Source organism: Geotrypetes seraphini, chromosome 2 (assembly GCF_902459505.1).
Source record: "Geotrypetes seraphini chromosome 2, aGeoSer1.1, whole genome shotgun sequence".
NCBI lineage: Eukaryota > Metazoa > Chordata > Amphibia > Gymnophiona > Dermophiidae > Geotrypetes > Geotrypetes seraphini.
This window is the reverse complement of record NC_047085.1, coordinates 506,710,638-506,732,362: the sequence shown is the minus strand read 5'-3', so window position 1 is coordinate 506,732,362 and position 21,725 is coordinate 506,710,638. Positions and strand designations below refer to the sequence as shown.

The window sequence follows — 21,725 nt, the reverse complement described above, 5'->3', positions numbered from 1 at the left end:
TTTACTTTTTCTGACAATCTACTCAGGGTTAGATAATTAATGACACTTTGGTTCAGCTGGTTCTTGTGACATCATGGGTCACATGTTAGGGGGAGGCTGCTATAAATACTCCACTATACACCGCGGCCATTTTACAGCCTTGGACTTTCAATCAGGATTAGCGTTATGCTGTATTCCGGATAAGTCTGGTATTTATATTAGCATATAGTTGTTTGTAAGTACTGTCGGACACCGGTTCATTGAACTAACGGGGTTCTCCTTTTTTTAGTGAATCATGTCCCCGACTCTGAGGAAACATCTGAAACGCGTCGGTGGGGAATGAAACAGACCCGGTGCAAAAAAGATAAGTTATTCTTTATAGCATATATCAGCTTTAACAAATTATAAGTTATAGAAATAGTATCACTATATGAAAAATATAAAGTTCACATTAAGTTACAAATAATTGTTCCGATGAGAATATGCTACCACACTGCTGTCTGGTGTGGCATTCTGAGGAACTGTTAGTAACTTTCCAATGTGATTAGTAGAGAAACCTTAATTGTATTATCTCAGGACAAGCAGGCAGCCTATTCTCACATGTGGGTGACCTCCAAGCTAACCAGAATGGGATGGTGGGAGTGTTGGCAACTTAGGAGAATAAATTTTGTAATACTCTCTGGCCAAAATGGCCATCACATTTGGAGATCCAGACAATAATGAGAGGTGAAAGTATGAACCGAGGACCATGTAGCAGCTTTGCAAATTTCCTCAATAGGAGTGGATCTGAGGAAAGCTACGGAAGCTGCCATGGCTCTGACTTTGTGGGCTGTGACTAGACTCTGTAGATACAGTCCAGCCTGGGCATAGCAGAAAGAGATACAAGCAGCCAAGCAGTTGGAGATGGTACGCTTAGAAATTGGATGTTCCAACTTGTTTGGATTGAAGGAGACAAAAAGTTGAGGAGCTGATCTGTGTGGTTTGGTGAGTTCTACGTAGAAGGCCAAAGCACGTTTACATTCCAGAGTATGAAGAGCTGATTCTCCAGGATGAGAATGAGGTCTTGGAAAAAAACACCGGAAGTACAATAGATTGGTTGAGATGAAATTCTGAAACCACTTTAGGTAAGAATTTAGGATAAGTACGGAGGATCACCTTGTCATGATAGAAAACTATGAAAGGTGGATCAGCTACTAAAGCTTGCAGCTCACTAACTCTTCGAGCAGATGTGAGGGCATTAAGAAACACCACTCTCCAAGTGAGATATTTCAGATGAGCTGTAGACATTGGTTCAAATGGAGGCTTCATCAGCTGAGCAAGAACAATATTGAGATCCCAAACCACTGGAGGTGGTTTGAGAGGAGGTTTGACATTAAAGGTCCTTTCATAAATTTGGAAACCATTGGATGAGCAGAGAAGGGTTTCCCTTCAATAGGCTGATGGAAAGCAGTAATTGCACTGAGATGGACTCGGATAGATGTAGACTTGAGGCCAGAGGTAGAAGTGCAAAAGATAATCCAGAACAGAAGATAAGGAGGAATCTTGAGGCTCCTTGTCATGAGAGATGCACCACGTAGAAAATCTGGTCCATTTTTTGGAGATAGCATTGTCTAGTGGCAGGTTTTCTACAAGCCTCTAAAATGTCTCGTACAGGTTGAGAAAACTGAAGAGGAGTTATGTTGAAAGAAACCAAGCTGTCAAGTATAGAGACTGCAGGATGGGATGAAGTAGAGACCCTTGACTCTGTGTAAGCAGAGATGGAAAAACTGGTAAAAGGTAAGGCTCCCTGCTGCTGAGTTGAAGTAAAAGGGAGTACCAAGGTTGTCTTAGCCACCGAGGAGCTATCGGAATCATGGTGGCATAATCGTTCTTCAGCTTGACAAGAGTCTTGAGGATGAGAGAGAATGGAAGAAATGCATACAGAAAGAGATTTGTCCATTCCAATAGAAAAGCATCTGCCTTGAAGCAATGAGGAGAGTATATCATGGAGGAGAGTATCATGAGCAGAACTGAGGCAGTTTGTGGTTATCCCAGGACAAGCATATGAGTGATGTCATCAACGGAGCCCCAATGCAGAAGCCTCGCAAGCAGACTTGCTTGAAGAAACTAGAAGTTTCGAGTCAGCTGCACCGCGCATGCGCGGGTGCCTTCCCGCCCAGCACAGGGCATGTCTCCTCAGTTCTCAGTTTTCCGTGGAGCCGAGAAGTCCCTCTTTGACTCTCTGCATTTAACTTTCTTACTTCGTGCCTTCTCAACGCAGTTTATGTTCTTTTTCTTCAGGAATCGCTGTATTTCTTTTATTTTCTGTTTAAAAAAAAAAAAAAATTATTTCTTCCGTTCAGCTGCCGGGGCAGGCCGCTCGGCCGCAGCCCAGGGGCTTCGACTTTGCGGCGGCTGTTTTTCCTCCTATGTCCCATCAAGCAACAGGCTTCAAGAAGTGTAGCCAGTGTCAACGTGCGATTTCTCTTAAGTACCCACACAATAGGTGCCTCAAGTGCCTTGGGCCAGACCATCATCCGAAGTGGTGCGAGCACTGTGCTATTCTTCATCCTCGAGCCCTTAAACATCGTCTACTTTCAGTGGAGAAGCTCTATGGGATGGATTTGATCACTTCCTTGACTCTGAAGCTGACCTCGGGCTCACCTTCAACCGAGGGTCCTCCTGCCTCCACTGCTTCAACCTCGAGCCTCATCAGACCTTCTTCGTTTGCAGTGGCTCTTTCCTTAACGACGTCTGCTGTATCTTCCCCTGTATCCTCAGGTCAGATAGCTCAGCAGAAAGTTGCAGCGGTGGTGCTTAAGGTGCCTAAGACTTCCAAGTCGAAGCACATTTCCACTGCCTCTGTGGAACCTCCAGCCAAAGAAGGTGGTCCGGTTTCAGACACGGATCCATCCTTGCCGGCTTCTTTCCAGACCATGTTAGAGAAGCAATTCATTCAGTTCCTCACTAATATGTGACCGAAGCTTGTTACTCTAATCCAGCCTGGGCTTTCTGCAGACTCCCGCAACGTCGAGCCTCTTCCTATGCCTCAGTCTGAACCTAAACACTCTATGCAGGGAGCAGGGTCTCTGCAAGTGTCTGGTCTGGCATCTATGCACGAGAAGCAAGGAGCAGATTCTTTGCAAGTGCCTCATCAGGAATCCTCACACTCCATACAAGGAACAGAGTCTTTGGGAGTGCATCGAGGTTCCTCCATCAAGCCTCTGGAGCTTCGATCCACAGCTTCCAGCCCTATCCATTACTTGGTAGCATCGACTGCTTCCATCTCTGGGGCGAAATCTCCTAGATCTTCGAGATCTGCTTCCAAGCACCATTCTCACCAACGATCGAGACCTTCCTCGAGGCATACTTCCAGGCATAGCTCTTCTTCCAAGGAGTGTCCTTCTTCAACTAAGCCTCGATCTACACCTTCCGGTTCTACTAGACTCCTTGATCAAGGTCTCCACTTCCACACCTCGAGAACTCAGTGGTGTCTATTGCTTCGTCCAAGTCTCCCTCTTCTTGTGAAGCCTTTTTTCCTGTCAAAGCTTCATCTTCGACCCAGGCTGCCTTGATGTCCTCGAGGCAAGGCATTGGTGGATCAGCTATCTTTCTCTTCTAACATAGTAGATTACGGCAGATAAAGACCCGAATGGTCCATCCAGTCTGCCCAACCTGATTCAATTTAAATTTTTTCTTCTTAGCTATTTCTGGGCAAGAATTCAAAGCTCTACCCAGTACTGTGCTTGGGTTCCTACTGCCGAAATCTCTGTTAAAACCTACTCCAGCCTATCTACACCCTCCCTGCCATTGAAGCCCTCCCCAGCCCATCCTCCACAAAATGGCCATATACAGACACAGATCATGCAAGTCTGCCCAGTACTGGCCTTAGTTCAATTTTTAATATTATTTTCTGATTCTAGATCCTCTGTGTTCATCCCACGCTTCTTTGAACTCAGTCACAGTTTTACTCTCCACCACCTCTCTCGGGAGCACATTCCAGGCATCCACCACCCTCTCAGTAAAGTAGAATTTCCTAACATTGCCTTTGAATCTACCACCCCTCAACCTCAAATTATGTCCTCTGGTTTTACCATTTTCCTTTCTCTGGAAAAGATTATGTTCTACGTTAATACCCTTCAAGTATTTAAACTGTCTGAATCATATCCCCCCTGTCTTTCCTTTCCTTTAGGGTATACATATTCAGGGCTTCCAGTCTCTCCTCATTCATCAGATGGCTACTGACTTGGACCTTCAATTAGATAATCGCCAGGGTCCACTATAAATGCACCTGTTTAGCTTTCAAAATCCTATATGGTATCCTCCCTCCCTTTATCCCTCTTTCTTGGAATTCCTCAAACCCTAATACCACCAGATCCTCCCACAAATTAAAACTATCCTTCCCCTCGCTAAAAGGCATTTCCCACACAGGAAAGCTACCCTCCACTTCAAAATCACTGAGCTCTGGAACAACCTTACCTCCCCTCTTCGGAACTTGAGCTCTCTCCAAGTTTTCCGCAAACATCTGAAAACCTGGCTTTTCTCAAAAAATGTAAGTCTCCCTCCAATTTAGGAATCAAGGAAACTCTTCTATCTTGGCATCCCAAGTCCTCTAAATTTTCTTCACACTTCTACCTCTAACCTTCTGTTGTAGTTCCTTCCTATATCTCCTACTGTAAACCACGTCGAGCTCTACGAACGTGGAGATGATGCGGTATACAAACCTAAGGATTAGATTAGATTAGATGCTGGTTCCAAATACTCTAAGGAGTATTTCGAAGTCATGCATCTTCCTCAACCTCTGGCAGAGACACTTAAGCTTCCTCTTCACAAGCTTTTGTCTCAGACCTTTACCAGATGACTGGAGACTCCTTTTGCAATTCCAGCTGTTCCAGGCAAATTAGACTCCAGATATAAAACTCTTCATTGCAAAGGATTTGAGAATTCGCTGTTATCTCACCAATTCCTACTTGTGGAGTCATCCTTGAAAAGGTCCCATCCTTCCAAGGTTTATGCTACCGTTCCTCCTGGAAGAGAAGGGAAAACTATGGACAAATTCGGACATCGCATCTATCAAAATACCATAATGTCCTCTAAAGTCCTTAATTACAATTTCCATTTTGTCACTTATTTTGAGTTTCTCATTGCTCTTTTACCTAAATTTCTCAGTTATTTAGATACTCAGAAGCACTTTGAATTTCAAGAAGTCATAGCTTCTCTATCACAACTTCACAACTCAGATTACATTTCCTTCAGTCTTCTTATGATGCCGTTGAGTTGTCTGCCAGGGCGGCTGCTTGCTCCATAGCAATGCGCCGCCTTGCCTGGCTTCGTACCATTGACAAGGATCCTGGAATAAATCCTCTGATCTCGTCCTTGAGACCATCACTAACGCATTCCTCAAATTTCAAAGACTGCTAATCATTGGAGATATTAACCTTCACATAAACGACACCACCAACAAGGATGTTATCGATCTCAATAATTTCCTCAACTCTCTAGGCTTCCCCCCCCCCCCGACTCTCTTCCCAACCCATGAAAAGGGGCATACGTTAGACCTTATCACCTTCCTCGACCTCACCGATTACAAAACCTCGGTTGACGACACTCGCTGGGAACCTGTCCCTTGGTCCGACCATTTCCTAGGAGCTTTCTGCCTCCCCATCTTCATGTCATACCTCGAACCACCACCACGCACCCCCAATCCCATTACCTTCCGAAAAAAAATTACGAGCGACCTGTTCTGGAACAAATTCCTCAACCTATTTTCCATCACTCCCAATCCTCCAAGCCCTGAATCCAATTGGCTCAACTGGATCACCCTCTCTGAAACCACCTACCGCTCCCTTGCTCCACTATCAACTAAAACCGTCTCCTACTCCCGCAAGGCTCCCTGGTACCTTCCATACCACAGACATCTGAAACAGAAATGTCGAATACTGGAAAGAAAATGGAAAAAATCTAAATCCCCCACCGACAGACAGTCCTGGAGGGAAAATATCAAGTTCTATAATACTGAATTAAAAAAATCAAGGAAGAACTACTACGGCAACAAAATCTCCAGATCCAACAACCAAAGTAATACACTGTTCAACATTTGGCGTTCCATATCCTCCAAACATGATTCCGCCACACCCCTCTCCTCTCCATCTGCTGATGAACTAGCAAAATTCTTCAATGAGAAAGTCACCACCTTACGATGCTCCTTCCCTCCAACACCCTCTTACAACTCCCTTGTGCTCGCCGCCTCCAACCCAAATCTAACCGATGCCAACCATATCCCAGCCGATAGATCCTGGACCACCTTCGATCTCGTCTCTGATTCCCAGGTCTCCAAACTCTGCCTCAAGTTAAAATCCTGCAACTGCACCTTGGATCCTTTCCCCTCCTACTTATACGAAAATATTCCCACACAAGCCATCTCATCCCTCACCAAACTTATAAATTCTGCTTTACTCTCAGGCCTATTTTCTGCAGAAATGGGAGTCATTGCCTTATCCCCTCTTCTGAAAAAAGCTGATCTAAACCCCTCCACACCGTCCAGCTATCGCCCAATAGCTAACATTCCTCTCCTGACCAAGATGCTGGAGTCCATCATAGCCACCCAACTCTCATCCTATCTTGAGAGATTCTCCATTCTACTACCCTACCAACATGGCTTCAGACCTAACTTTAGCACTGAATCCCTTTTGGCCTCTTTAATTTCAAAAGTCCAACATCTTCACTCTTGCAACAAGTTCGCTGTCCTTCTTCAATTTGATCTTTCCGCAGCCTTCGACATTGTCCATCATGACATACTAATCCTTCAACTTTCTGAAATTGGCATAAACTCCACAGTCTTAGATTGGTTCGCAAAATTCCTACGTTCTCGCTCCTACTTCGTTAACATGAACGGTATCTCATCCTCCCCTTGGAAACCGATTTGCGGAGTTCCTCAAGGTTCACCCCTATCCCCGATTCTTTTCAACGTTTATATGTCCTCTCTGAAACTCCTCAAACTTTCCCCCTTTGAGACACTCTACACCTACGCCGACGACATCCTTGTCCTCCTCGAGACCGACTCCAACCTCACCAACCTTTCTGACAACATCTCTTCTTGTATAACGAACCTCCAATCCTGGGCTCTCACCGTTCAAATGAAACTCAATGAGACCAAAACAAAACTCCTATGGCTAGGCCCAAAATTAGATCAGCTGCCCACCCTCATCCCACTATCCTCAGGCTCCAAACTGCCGCTTGAGTACTCAAGCAAAGTTCTGGGAATCATCATGGACTCTACACTGTCCTTCAACGATCACCTCAACTCCTTAGTAAAAAAATGCTTTTTCAACCTTCACATGCTAAGAAAAGTCAGATCCTGCTTCAACCAACAACACTTCGCTATCCTCGTTCAATCCATTATTCTTTCTAGACTGGATTACTGCAACTCCATCTACCTAAGCCTAACAAAGAAAAGTCTTCTCAGACTCCAGCGGATTCAGAATACCGCGGCTAAATTAATTTTCGCAAAAAGCAAATTTGACCACGTCTCCCCGCTTCTATCTAAGCTTCACTGGCTCCCAGTTTTCCTCAGGGTCCACTACAAATGCGCCTGCCTAACCTTCAAGTCTCTACACGGCATCCTTCCTCCCCTGTTTCCACTATCCTGGCTCTCCGCAAATCCCAACTCCACCAGATCCTCTCAGAAATTCATACTATCATTCCCCTCCTTAAAAGGCATTTCCCATACAGGTAAACTTGGAACATCCCTCCTCTTCAAGATCACCGTTCTGTGGAATAGCTTATCCGCCCCTCTCCGGAGTACGACCTCCCTCCAACGCTTCAGAAAACATTTGAAAACTTGGCTTTTCTCTAAAATGTAACCACTCCCTCCCTCTCCTCTACACTTAATCCCTTCTCTCTCCCCTTATTACCAAGATCTTCTTCTTCCCATTGTAACTCCTTTCTTTTGTAATTCCTGTAAACCGTGTCGAGCTCTACTTCTGTGGAGATGATGCGGTATACAAACTTAAGGTTTAGTTTAGTTTAGTTTAGTTTAATCTTCAGGACCACTTGGCTATTGTTCCTTGTGTAGGCAATGACCTCTTCGATGAATCTATTGAGGCAGCCACCAAAAAATTATCTGAGCATGAAAAATCCTTTGCTTCTTTTGTCAGACCTAAGCCAAAGCCAGCTGCTGCCAAGCCTGCATGACTTCCTCCTATTTACCAGAGGCGTTTTACTCCGAGAGCGGATCCTTACACTTGCCCTTCTCCCAAGAAACAGCAGAATCAGAAGCAACAGAAATCTAAACCTTCTGCTGCACCTAAGGCTACGCAGCCTTTTTGACTGTTTAAAACGGAGCATAACCTCCACCGTTCTGTCTCTGAACTATCTTCCCCCTATTGGAGGTCATCTCCATCATTTTTACCACTGATGGGAGACAATCACATCCGACCTCTGGGTGCTGTCAATCATCAGCGAAGGATACTCTCTTCATTTCACTCAGGTTCCACCAAGAGAGTATCTTTCCAGTCCATCCCAGACCGGCCTTCTTCTTCAAAAAGCTCAAACTCTGCTTCGTCTCCATGCCATCGAACCAGTTCCTTTGGAACAACAGAACAGGGGGTTTTATTCCCGTTACTTCCTTATTCCGAAGAAGACGGGCGATCTGCGGCCAATTCTGGATCTCAGGGCTCTCAACAAATTTTTAGTCAAAGAAAAATTTTGCATGTTATCCCTTGATACAAGTACTGAGATGGTTCAACTTCGGAGAAAATTTTGTTTCATGGATCCAAGCTCTTTACTGGAATCCTTCCTCTAGGATTCTTATTAATGGATCTCTCACAGCTCCTTTTATATTGAACAGAGGCACGAGACAGGGATGTCCCCTTTCTCCACTCCTCTTTAATCTCTCTTTAGAACCAATCCTTTCGGCAATCAATCTCCCCTAATACAAGGAATCCCGTTAACATCTAGAGAGCTTAAAATTGCAGCATACGCTGATGATATTATGTTATTCATTAAAAACCCTTTGTCTTCTCTCCCATCCTTTATACAAATTACAGACACATATTCCATGTACTCCGGATACAGAGTTAACTGGGAAAAATCAGTTATTCTTCCTCTAAATAACCGAACTTCACATGTGGAATTAATGAACTTTAGATTTGCATGGTTCACCTTCCCAGTAAAATACCTTGGTATATATATTCATAAAGATCGAGACACTAATATTGCTAAATTAAAAGAACAGATTACAACTTCTATAACTAAATGGCAACCACTATATATATCTTGTTGGGGACATATTTCTTCCCTCAAGATGACGTTGACACCTCAAATCACCTACATCTTGTCAATGTTGCCCAGTCTTTGCAAACCTTCCTTTCACAAATGGATTGACCGAAAAATATCCGACTTTATTTGGAGAACTAAAAAACCTATAATTGCCCTAAATAAATTAAAATCTCCTAAAATATATGGAGGATTAAATATTCCTGATTTTCACAGATATCACATAGCATCTTTGGCTAAATATGGCTCAAAATGGATTATATATAACCAATCTCAATTTGCTTCATCTGTCCCAGTCTGGTTGGAACTTGAGATTTCAATTTGTAATCCAATACCTATTAACATCGTACCAACTATGTCTATCCTATCTCGACTTAAACAATTTTCTCTTCTCCCAGGTACTATCACTGCAATACGTACTCTGGATCGTATAGCTCATCATTCTATTTTCTCACATAATGAAACGGCCCTTTGGAATAATCCGGCCATTAAACATAGAAAACGCTTATTAAACTAGACATCTTGGAACAAACTTGGTATATGGCATGTCAAACAACTATACCAAGATAACAACTTACTCTCTTTCGCAGAATTTATTCAACGATATCCAACCCTCTCTGAAAAACGGTCTCAATGGTCTCTACTGACCTCCTTACTTTCCTCCATACAATTCTCGAAAGTCACATGCATTTGGAAATGGAGTACCTTGATAGAAGCCCAAGGGAGACCAGTTTCTTATTTTTACAAACTTTTACAAGATAATCAATCCACAGTAAATACAGAAATTAATCATAAATGGTCACAGGAACTTAATATGCAACTCTCAGACAAAGAATGGTCTAGATTTTGGTCAAAAGTAAATAGACCCTTCCTCTCTACCAGTATGTCACAGTCTTTGTTATTTCTCATGTGGCGAGTTGTTTGGACACCACATAGAATGAAACTAGCACATTTGAAATCAGATGATTTATGTTGGCATTGTTTAAAAACTCAGGGTACTTTATCTCATGATTTATGAATGCTCACTAATTTTACCTTTTTGGACTCAAATATGGACTTTTATAAAAACTGTTTCAAACTGTACTGCAGACCTATCCTTTTATATAATTATAATGCGATCTCTTCATTCTTGCTTTACTAACTGTTCCTGTGAACCACAACTGATCGATATTCTACTGTCAGTTGGCCTACAACAAGTCCTATAGAACTGGAAATCCGCTCCCCTTTTAAACTTTACTTTCTGATGGAACTCAATACGTTTATACAAGCGATATGAACAACATGCTTTGGATAAGAGATGACCCCATCTCCTTACTACAGCACACAACATATGGACACCCATTGACGAATATATATGCTCTCTTTGACTATGTGATACCTATACTTTCCCACATATATATATTCAACAATTTTGTTTGTACATTACATATTTACGTAGTTCCAAACTTCTGTATACTGTTATAGTTACATGATATTCATTATTTCTGTTTATTCCTCATTACTCAATAAGCAAATTGAACTTAAAAGAAAAAGTACACACTGTAATACCTTACTCCACTATTCTAGATATCATCCCCGTCCATTAAGAGATAACATTCGCATAGGACAGTTTTTACGAATCTGCAGATTGTGTTCGGATATGACCACTTTTAAACAACATGCTGCCTCTTTACAGACAAGATTTTACAAAGAGGGTACAAAATCGGGTCATACAGAGCGTATAAAAGGGCAGTAAACACTCACCCGGAGTGGAAGACACAGGATTATACCATGGGAGATAACAGTGAAGCCAAGGGAATGAATCATTTAGTACACGTGCTTCCTTATTCATCTCAGGCTTTTAATATCAAAAGCATTATATTAAAACTAGTCTTTAAGTCCGTTACATTAACGAGTGCTAGAATAGATGTGTCTGTCTGTCTTTCTTTGTCTCTCTCTCTCTCTCTCTTTGGCCGCTGTCTGTGTCTTTCTTTCTTTCTGTGTCTCTCCTTGACCACTGTCTGTGTGTCTTTCTGTCTCTCTCTCTCCTTGGCTACTGTCTGCCTGTCTTTCTGTCTCTCCCTCTCTCCTTGGCCGCTGTCTTTCTCTGTGTCTCCCTCTGTCGCTCTCTGTGTGTGTCTGTCTTTCTGTCTCTTTCACTCTCTCTCCTTGGCTTCTGTCTGCCTGTCTTTCTGTCGCTCCCTCTCTCCTTGGCCGCTGTCTGTGTGTCTGTCTGTCTTTCTGTCTCTTTCTTTCTCTCTCTCTCTCCTTGGCCGCTCTCTGTGTATGTTTCTGTCTCTTTCTCTCTCTTTCTCCTTGGCCGCTGTTTATGTGCCTTTCTGTCTCTTTCTCTCTCTCATTGGCTACTGTGTGTCTGTCTTTCTGTCTCTCCCTCTCTCCTTGGCCGCTGTCTTTCTGTGTGTCTCCCTCTGTCGCTCTCTGTGTGTTTCTGTCTTTCTGTCTCTTTCTCTCTCTCTCCTTGGCTTCTGTCTGCCTGTCTTTCTGTCTCTCCCTCTCTCCTTGGCCGCTCTGTGTATGTTTCTGTCTCTTTCTCCTTGGCCGCTGTTTATGTGCCTTTCTGTCTCTTTCTCTTTCTCATTGGCCGCAGTGTGTCTGTCTTTCTGTCTCTTTCTCTCCTTGGCCGCTGTCTGTGTATGTTTCTGCCTCTTTCTCGCTTTTTCTCCTTGGCTGCTGTTTATGTGCCTTTCTGACTCTTTCTCTCTTTCTCATTGGCCGTTGTCTGTTTCTCTATCTCCTTGGCTACTGTCTGTGTGTCTGTCTGTCTTTCTATCTCTTTCTCTCCTTGGCTGCTGTCTGTGTATGTTTCTGTCTTTTTCTCTCTCTTTCTCCTTGGCCGCTGTTTATGTGCCTTTCTGTCTCTTTCTCTCTCTCATTGGCCGCTGTGTGTCTGTCTTTCTGTCTCTTTCTTTCTCTCTCTCTCTCCTTGGCCGCTGTCTGTGTATGTTTCTGTCTCTTTCTCCTTGGCCACTGTTTATGTGCCTTTCTGTCTCTTTCTCTCTCTCTCATTGGCCGCCATTGGTGTGTCTGTCTGTCTTTCTATCTCTTTCTCTCCTTGGCTGCTGTCTATGTATGTTTCTGTCTTTTTCTTGGCCGCTGTTTTGTGCCTTTCTGTCTCTTTCTCTCTCTCTCTTTCCATGGCTGCTGCCTGTGTGTCTTTCTTTCTGTCTCTCTCTCTCTTTGGCCGCTGTCTGTCTTTCTATCTCTTTCTCTCTCCTTGGCCGCTGTCTTGTCTGTCTCTTTCCTTCCCTCTCTCCCGTTCCCTGCCTGCACCCCGTGCCCCTTCCTTTGGCCGCCCCCCCAGCCCATCCCACCCCCTCTGCAGCAGCGTCACCAGCCTCCAACAAATCCTCATCCTCGACCCGGAAATTCACCCAGAGGGGAGAGTGGAGGCAGAGGAGAAGGCTGTGCGACCACGGAGCGGCAGTAGTTGTGGCCTTCCCTTCCCTAGCTCCGTAGCTCGGTCACCGCCGCCTCCTTTTCTCCCCGATGTTTGCTCCCAATGTGCGCACGCGTCGCACACGCTCCACACTCTGCAACATTTCTCCGCCGACCACAGAACGAGCCACAAAAATTGAAGTGCGCATGTGCGCTAAGGGTATTATTATCTTAGATACTGGCGCCCTAAGTTTGCGTACACTCGAGATAGGAATCTGGGCGAGATACTTAGTAGTCCCCTGTTGCGCTTCTCACCAATAGACAACCTGGGACATTTTAAATGTGGTGAATGTTCCATTTGCCAATATACAATGGAGATTAAATCTATTTAAAAAAACCCCACATAGTTCCCAAGATTCCCATTTACGCAGTCATACTGACTGCAACTCCAGCGGAGTGATTTACTGTATTGTATGTCCGCGTAAAAAAATGTATATCAGACAAACTCAGCGCCAAGTTAAAAAAAGAATTATAGAACATCTTAGCCCAATTCGAACTAGCAAAATGGAAGCTCCTTTGTCAGCCCACTGGTTGAAATATGGCCAGACTTTAGGATTTAAGATTTGCTGTTTTACTCCAATTGAATGCTGACAGAAAAGGTAACATTATTATTCAAAGAACAGCGGTTCATTTATGAATGGGACATTTTAGTTCCTAGGGGCTTGAATAATGAGATTGAGGCCCAAATTCTGTAACCAGCGCCTAAAGTTAGGCACCTATTTCGGAGGTGCTCAACTACATAGGCACCTATCTAAATTGAATAACAAGCTCAATTAAGCTTTTTTAATCAGCACTGATTGAAACATAGGCGCCTATCAAGAAAGCGCGATTCTGTAAATATTTAGGCAGCCCTCAAAAAAATAGGCGCTATGCATGTTAGGCATGGGCGTGGCTACCTGTTAGGCGCCTTCTTAGAGAATAACTGCTCTTAAGCGTGCTTAAGCCCTCAGCTAGGCGCCTAACTCTTAGCTGTGCCTAGAGCTGGCCTATTTCTTGGGCACCTCCAAAATAGGTTCCGCTCAGCACCCAATTTTACTTGAATCGAGCTGAACAGTGCCTAACTTTTGGGCGCTTCTTATAGAATTTGCCCTTGAGTGGCCAATAGGTTCTATGTAGTAGTTGTCGACGTCACTTCGCTTTATAAGCCCCCCTCAGCATCAGCTTAAAAACTCTCCCCCAGCCGCACTCAATTAATGATAGCTTGGCGATCTTGCCACTTCCTGAACACCCCTGAGTGGAGGGCTGCCGACAAAAGGTTCTTTATTTTTTATTATTTATACTATTTTTGAGTCAGAGTTGATTAGTTTGTTGAATTATAGGATGTGATTTTTGAGATTTTTACGATTGAGTATTTTTGACACAATTCATTTCAATTTGGTATTTCCTATGGCTAAAGCACGCTTCAGCCACTTGGATGACTTTAAAGAATTATACATCATTCCTCCTGATGAAGACATTTTGAAACTCAGCTAGAGTTGAGGAGTGGACTATATATAAGTCTATTTTTAATACATCACATATGATGGGATTTTGTTTTTGGATTATTTTTCACGTTTTTTGAACACAGAGAAGAGTCCATTTGGTGTCACACACCGTTCGTATTTCTGCACTAGACATTAGGATATTTGATTGATATTTATAAACCTAATTGTGAACCGGTACAACATCACCATTATAGACACTGATTTACATTTTTGAATTTAATGAGATCAGGTTATCGGAGGTCAATGGAGAACAGAATGTGGCTATGATGGTTCTCTGTCTCATTGGCCAGTGTCCAGATGGCTGATGTGCACTGGGGGTTCTGAGCACATTCTTTATATTATATTATTTTACTAGTCTTTAAGCCCGTTACATTAACGGGTGCTAGAATATATGTATGTCTGTCTTTCATTCTTTCTTTCTCTCTCTCTCTCTCTCCCCTTGGCCGCTTTCTGTCTCTCTCTTTCCTCGGCAGTCAACCATCACCCCTTGCCTGTTCCACCTGTCCAGCAGTAGGCCTTCTCCCTTCCTTTTACCTCCCCCTGTCCAGCAGTACTCCTTACCTGCTCCCCAGTCACTCTTCCCTGCATCTCCTGTCCAGCAGCACTTCTTACCTGCTCCCCTGTTTCTCTTCCCTGTTCCCCTTCCCTGCTCTCCCTGTCCAGCAGCCCTCCTTCTTTTCTCCCCTGACCCTCTTCCCTGCTTCCCCTGCCCAGCAGCACTTCTTACTTTCTCCCCCTGACCCTCTTCCCTGCTCCCCCTGTCCAGCATGCGGCTCCTCTTCTTTAAAAGTATGTCTGTATTTTTTTTTTTGCTGTCTGTCTCCTTGGCTGCTGTATGTCTGTTTGTCATTTGTTTCCTGTGTCTCTCTCTCTCCTTAGTGTTTTGTTATTTTTTCAATGTGTCTCTTTAGCCCCCTGTCCTTCTGTGAGTGTCTGTGTGTCTCTAGTCTTTAAGCCCGTTACATTAACAAGTGCTAGAATATATGTATGTCTGTCTTTCTTTCTGTCTCACTCCCTGCCCTTATGTCTTTCTTCTTTTCTTTCTGTCTCCCTCCCTCCTATTATTTGTCTTTCTTTCTATTTGTCTCTCTTTCTGCCTCCTATAAAGCATTTATCTCCCCTTGTCCACTTTCCTGTACAGTAGCCATATCAGCATTCCCTCCCCCTCCATTTCCTTGTGCATCAGCATTTCCCCCCTCCCTACTTCCCTGTGCAGCATTTTCCTCCCTCCCCACTTCCCTGTACAGCAGCTGCAGCAGCATTTCTTCCCCTGTCCATTTTCCTGTGAGAGCCGGGTGAGAGCTGCTACACTCAGCTGTGTTTTTTTATTTTTGTTTTTGTAGATGAAAGCCGCACTGCAATTAGGGTTTGCCGGCCGCCAGCGCTCAACTGCACCGTGAGAGCGGCGACCTCCAGTTGTGTATTTTTTTTTTTTTTTTTAGTTGAAAGCCGCCGCTGCAGCTCCTCTCTCGATCCTGGTGCAGAGCGGGATCAGCACCGCCGGCCCCCAGGAGCTCGAGGTCGACGGCGGACATGCCTGGCGTGCCATGGTGCAGGAGGAACAGAGATCGGTGGCGGCGCGAGGTGGAGAGCAGGTGGTGAAGTAAAACGCGCACATGCGCACTCGTGTTTCCGCGACGGATCAGGAAACACGACTTTTGAGTGCGCATGCACGGCCTACCATTTTATTATATTAGATAATATACTTTATATTATAATATTAATACATACACTATATATGTACTTTATTAGTATTGTTTAAAAGGCATTTATATTTGGAGATATATTTGCAGGGTGCCTATTTAATAACATTTTTCCTAGTAATTGAAGAAGTTTAGAAGAACTCTTGCCATGTTACCTCCGATGCGGCACATAACTGCCATTTTAGCATGAAAGTTACATATCAAAGTGACAATTAACGTTTGGCACACTGTATTAGAGAGTTGCGCGGGGACAGAAATCCCACCCGTCCCCACCCGTCCCCGCCAAAATCCCACCCATCCCCACCCGTCCCCGTGAGGAATCCCTCCGTCCCCACCCGTCCCCGTGAGGAATCCCTCCGTCCCCACCCGTCCCCGCGAGGAATCCCCTCCGTCCCCACCCGTCCCCGCGAGGAATCCCCTCCGTCACCATCCTTCCCTATAAACTTCAGAAATAGTTATTTTATTTAATTATGCTACTGAATTAAAGGCTCTGGTAGAGACCCATTTACAAATAAGCAAAGAGACTATTAATTTGGAAATATTAATTGGGAAGAATACATACTTTGTAAATGGGTTTCTACCAGAACCTCTAATGTAAATATAAAATATAAATATTCAGCTGATGAGAACCCACAAACTGTCAGCTGAGGACTTCCTTTGCAGTTGGCCTGGGGTCCCTTTTGCCAAGCTTGGCAGGCAGCAGTAGCGTCCCTGAGTCACAGATGCTGGCACCTCAGTGGCTCATGGATGCTGCCAGCGACTGCTGCGCTTGGTGGAGGGGAGTTCTGACCATCTCTAGAGGAGGTCCTCTGCTGGCGGTGCTTGGGGATCCCCACCAGTCACAGCAAGGGCCAACAAGTACTTCAACACTGTAGAAATAAAACCAGAAATGCATTTCCTTTTCTTTTGAACACAAAACAAAGATATCTGCCATATACATTTCCCAAGGCAGATGACTCTATGCAATGTCACCTCGGTAACAAAATACAAAAATAGACAAATACACCCCCTCCCTTTTTACTAAACCACAATAGTAGGTTTTAGCACAGGGAGTTACGCTGAATGCCTCGCGCTGCTCTCAATGCTCATAGGTTCCCTGCGCTAAAAAACAATATTGCGGTTTAGTAAAAGGGAGCCATAGTGCAAAATATAGACAGCAGATATAAATTCTCAAAACAGACACATTTTGATCACTAAATTGAAAATAAAATCATTTTTCCTATCTTTGCTGTTTGGTGATTTCATGAGTCTCTGGTTGCACTTTCTTCTTCTGACTGTGCATCCAATCTTTCTTCCTTTCTTTCAGCCTCCTGTATGTTTCCTCTCCTCCAGACCTCATTCTCTCCCCCAACTTTTTCTTTCTGTCTCCCTGTTCCCCCTTCTTTCTGTCTCTCTGTCTGCCCCCTTTCTTTCTTTCTCCGTGCCCTCCCCCAAGCCACTCGGTTTGCTGCCACCGCCATCGGGGAATAGTCCCCAAGCCACCGCTGTCCCAAGCTTTCCCTGCAGAAGCGTCGCGCTGACCAGCATTCCGCTCCCTGACGTCAATTCTGACGTAGGAGAGGAAGTTCCGGGCCAACAAGGCATTTCTCCTCATTCCATCCAGCCTGAGCCCCATCTCTCCTTGATCCAGCATTTCCCTTCTGTGTCTGTCAGAATTACCATTCCACCTATTTTCCAGCATCACCCTTCTTTGTGTCCATCTCACCTATATCCCTATCTCACCACTTTTTCAGAATCTTCATTTGTCTCTGTCCTTGTCTTTACCCCATATTCACCATTTGCCCTTTCAATGTCTTTATCTCCCCCCCCCCCCACACACACTTTTTCAGCATTACTTCTATGTCTCTATTTCACCTCCTCTTCATGTCCCCTCTGTATCTCTATCCTTATTCAGAAGGTCCTGCTTACCCTTTCTCTTCTTTGTGTCACTATCTCCATTTTCAGCTTTCCCCCCTTTTCCTTTGTTAATGCACCCTGTAGCCAGAATCTTTCCACCCTCCCTCCACTCCGGCCCAACCCAGTATGAAATATTTCCTTTTGTTTCTCTCCCCTCTCTCTTCTCCTCCCTCACCCACGAGTCCTGCATCTGGCCCTCTCCCTTCTACCTGCACCTGGCAACACCCCCCTGCTCCGCGGCTCTCTTAAGCAACTCGTCAGCAGCGGTGATCAAGACAAGCTGCCGACATCGAGGCCTTCCCTCTACGAGTCCCACCTTTGTGGAAAAAGGAAGTTGAAACAAGCGGGACTCGCAGAGGGTACGCCCCGACGTCAGAAGCTGCTGCTGAGTTGCCGAAGAGAGCCGCAGGTAGAAGGGAGAGGGAGATAGGAAGGCTGTAGAAGCTCCGGAGCATGACACCGAACCCGGCCAGGATGATTTCTTTTTCAGGCTGCTGCTGCCGCTGCCATCCCCCACCCGAAATGACAAAAAACAGCCTAATGCCCGCGTCGGGAAATAGCCATGCTGAGCAGTGAGCTCAGCACGTACACAGATGAAAGCCTTGCTTGCTGATTGGTCCGGCGGCACGGTGGGGCGGGGCCGCCGGACCAATCAGCAAGCAAGGCTTTCATCTGTGTACGTGCTGAGCTCACTGCTCAACATGGCTATTTCCCGACACGACGCCAGACTTGTAATCTGCATGCTTGCATCGCCAGAATTTAGGTAGGTTGTTTTCATCCCCGTGGGAGTCCCGTGGGCAAGGGGGCGTCCCCGTGGGAGTCCCGTGGGTCAGGGGGGCATCCCCGTGGGAGTCCCGTGGGCCAGGGGGCGTCCCCGTGGGAGTCCCGTGGGCCAGGGGGGGAACCCGCGGGATCCCCGCGGGACCCGCGGGATCCCCGCGATCCCCGTTCCCGTGCAGACCTCTACACTGTATAGAACTAGAGGGAAGAGCTCTGAAGAAAGAGAATATATTATAATATCCTAGGACAAGCAGGCAGCTATTTTCACACCTGCCTTCCTACCTGCTGCATCCTGAGACAGGTGGATCTGCAGGATGGTCTGAAGAAGGGCCTAGTGGTAGCTTTGTTCTGGGTACAGAGTGCCGGTCTTTCGTGTATGGGCCCTCCATCTCTAAAGGAATCACTGGCAGATCATCCAGATGTGGCTCATTTTCTAAGGGGCGCTCTGCGACTTAGGCCTCCGTTGCGCCTTCCCTGTCCAACCTGATCCTTATCTATAAAAGGGCAGAACCCCCTGTGCTTACACTACAGAAAATGTCTATAGAAGGCATTTTTACCCCAGTCCCTCTTATTACTATACTCACCTGAGCAGCTGCTGTTCCCAGTTTCTCTTTCCTCTGATCCAGGCTCACCCCTGATGTACGGCTCTTCTCCTTGTTCGATGTGGGATATAATCATAGGGGTGACAGTTGGAGAACCTGTTGCTGGGGTAAGAAAATTGCATTAAATTAATTTTCTCAAAAGTTTTATACCTTATCAAAGTAAACCCTCTTTACTCAACTTTAAATGACTCATCTACTCTAAATAGGTCAATGTATTATCACCTTTAAAAGGGGGACAGATTCAGAACCAATGCTAGGAAGTTCTTCTTCACCCAACGGGTTGTAGACATCTGGAACGCGCTTCCAGAGGGCGTGATAGAACAGGGTACGGTATTGGAGTTCAAGAAGGGATTGGACAATTTTCTAAAGGATAAGGGGTTGGAAGGGTATAGATAGAGGGCTACTATACAGGTCCTGGACCTGATGGGCCGCCGCGTGAGTGGACTGCTGGGCATGATGGACCTCTGGTCTGACCCAGCAGAAGCACGGCTTATGTTCTTAACTTCTTGAACCCTTATACGACATGCAGGTCTCCTTCTTCACACCCAGAACTTCTGGAATAAGGGGAAACAAACACACTGAGCATGCTCAGACTTATATGAGCTCAGAGAAAGGGCAGGAAGCCAAAATCATTTTCCCACATCCATCTCCAGAGAAACCTTTCCAGCAAAGAATCAGCATTTCAGAGATTATCTTCATTTTAATTGAGTTATTTCTTGGTATCTTTTTGCAGCCTGTATCCTATCCCCAATATTGCAGATGAGAGATCAGATACAAAATGAAAAATGATCACCAATCAGAGCCTGAGATGTTAATAATCTGTTGGTGTGGATATTACCAATATCTACTATAACTTTGTCCTGGGCTCCCGTCTGCCTCTGTAACTTGTAGATGCTATAGAGATTTTTAATAGACAAGGTATCTGTGTTCTCCAAAGAGTCTGCAGTAAAGCTAGCAGAACCTGATTTCAGAGTGTCTAAAGCTGAGTTTTCTGTTATTAAGTTAGACTCACAGGTGCGATTGCAATGAAAGATTAGGTTCTTACCTTTGCTAATCTTCTTTCTTGTAAATCCACACTTTATTCCTGGACAAGTGAGTTTGTTTATCCATACTTGCCAGACAACTTATAGGAAGCCCCTCCCCTCTTAAGTTAGGACTGCCTCCAGGGAAACCAGTGCTGCAAAAGCAGACAGCCACACTGGAAAGGAGAAAGATAAGAGGAGGGGAATTGGGAAACTCCCTGACAAATAAGTCTATTCTGCTCAAAACTAGAACACAAACAAATCATGAACATTATCAATATGAATGATAAAAAACAGAGCTATAGGGAGATACAGCCTGCATGAAAGGGGGGCGCTAGAACTAGAAACCCCAGGGCAAAGTGCTAAACATAGTAAGATGACATACTTTGAAAGGCTGGTCAGAAATTCAGCTTATTAGTATTGGTCAAGGCAGACAATCGGCAAATCAGCAATGTCCTCGGCGAGTTCCAGGAATAAACTGTAGATTTACAAAAAAGAAGATTAGCAAAGGTAAGAACCTAATCTTTCACTCTTGTACAATCCCACTTTATTCCTGGACAAGTGGGACGTAACAGAGTGGTCCCATAAAATCAGGGTGGGACTGAAGAGACCGCTGCAAAAATGGAGAAACCAAAAGCAGCATCCTGATTGGCTACCACATCGATCCTATAAAACTTGGAGAAAGTATGTAGTGAGGACCAGATAGCAGCCCAGGAAATTTCCTCCAAAGAAATCGCCGACGGTTCAGCACAAGACAAGGACGTGCCTGTAATATGTGGTGGTCTTCTAGGCGCCACCTTGTTGCGTGAAGCGTTGGAGCATTGCTCCCGTTGCTGACCCCTCACACTGAGGGTACCTAAATTTCACAAAATTCTTAAAGTTATTCACATTTAAGCGTTTGTTTATTCAACGCTAGTTGTTTATTTAACTTTTTGTGGTGTTTGCTGTTCTAACACTCTTGGAACCCTTGACCATTTTTGCCTTTTTGTTGGTCTAGTAGAATGAGCCCACATAGAAAGAGGGGCTTCTTGCTGGCTGCAGTGTAGACAGGTGAAATAGCCCTACGCATCCATCTGGAAATAGTAGCCTTCGATGCAGGCCAGACACACCAGAACGAACAGATGGTTGGAGACCCGGAAATCGTTTGTGACCTCCAGGTAGCTCAACAAAACCCTGTGCACGTCCAGGAACCGCAATACCCGGTCCCGCTGCTGAGACCCAGAGGTGGTAAAGGATGGGAGCCAAACCTCATGGTTGATGTGAAAGGCTGAAACCACCTTGGAAGAAACGAGGGAACCATGAGCAGAAATACTGCGCAATCAGTGATCATAAGAAAAGGATCACAGCAAGACTGGGCCTGAAGCTCAGACACCTGGTGAACTGGCCACCAGAAAAACCATCTTGATCGAGATATCCATCAAGGAGGCATGGTCTAGGGACTCAATGGGCAGACAAGTTAAGAGACAAGAGGACCAGGTTTAGATTCCAGGTCATACAGGGCAACTGAAGCAGAGGCCCTACAGATTCATCTGGAAATAGTAGCCTTCAATGGGGGCCAGACCCACCAGA

General features: G+C 44.9%; 1 protein-coding gene across 1 annotated transcript in view; it reads right to left on the bottom strand.

Moving 5' to 3' along the window:
* Window positions 1-21,725, bottom strand: part of LOC117354964 (zinc finger protein 479-like) — a 108,466-nt gene that overhangs the window by 10,578 nt on the left and 76,163 nt on the right. Inside the window, exons 5-6 of the mRNA XM_033932923.1 lie at window positions 19,973-20,085; window positions 19,117-19,236 (exon numbers count right to left, since the gene is read on the bottom strand). Coding sequence (XP_033788814.1) covers window positions 19,117-19,236; window positions 19,973-20,085 — 233 coding nt within the window. The remainder of the gene's footprint in view (window positions 1-19,116; window positions 19,237-19,972; window positions 20,086-21,725) is intronic.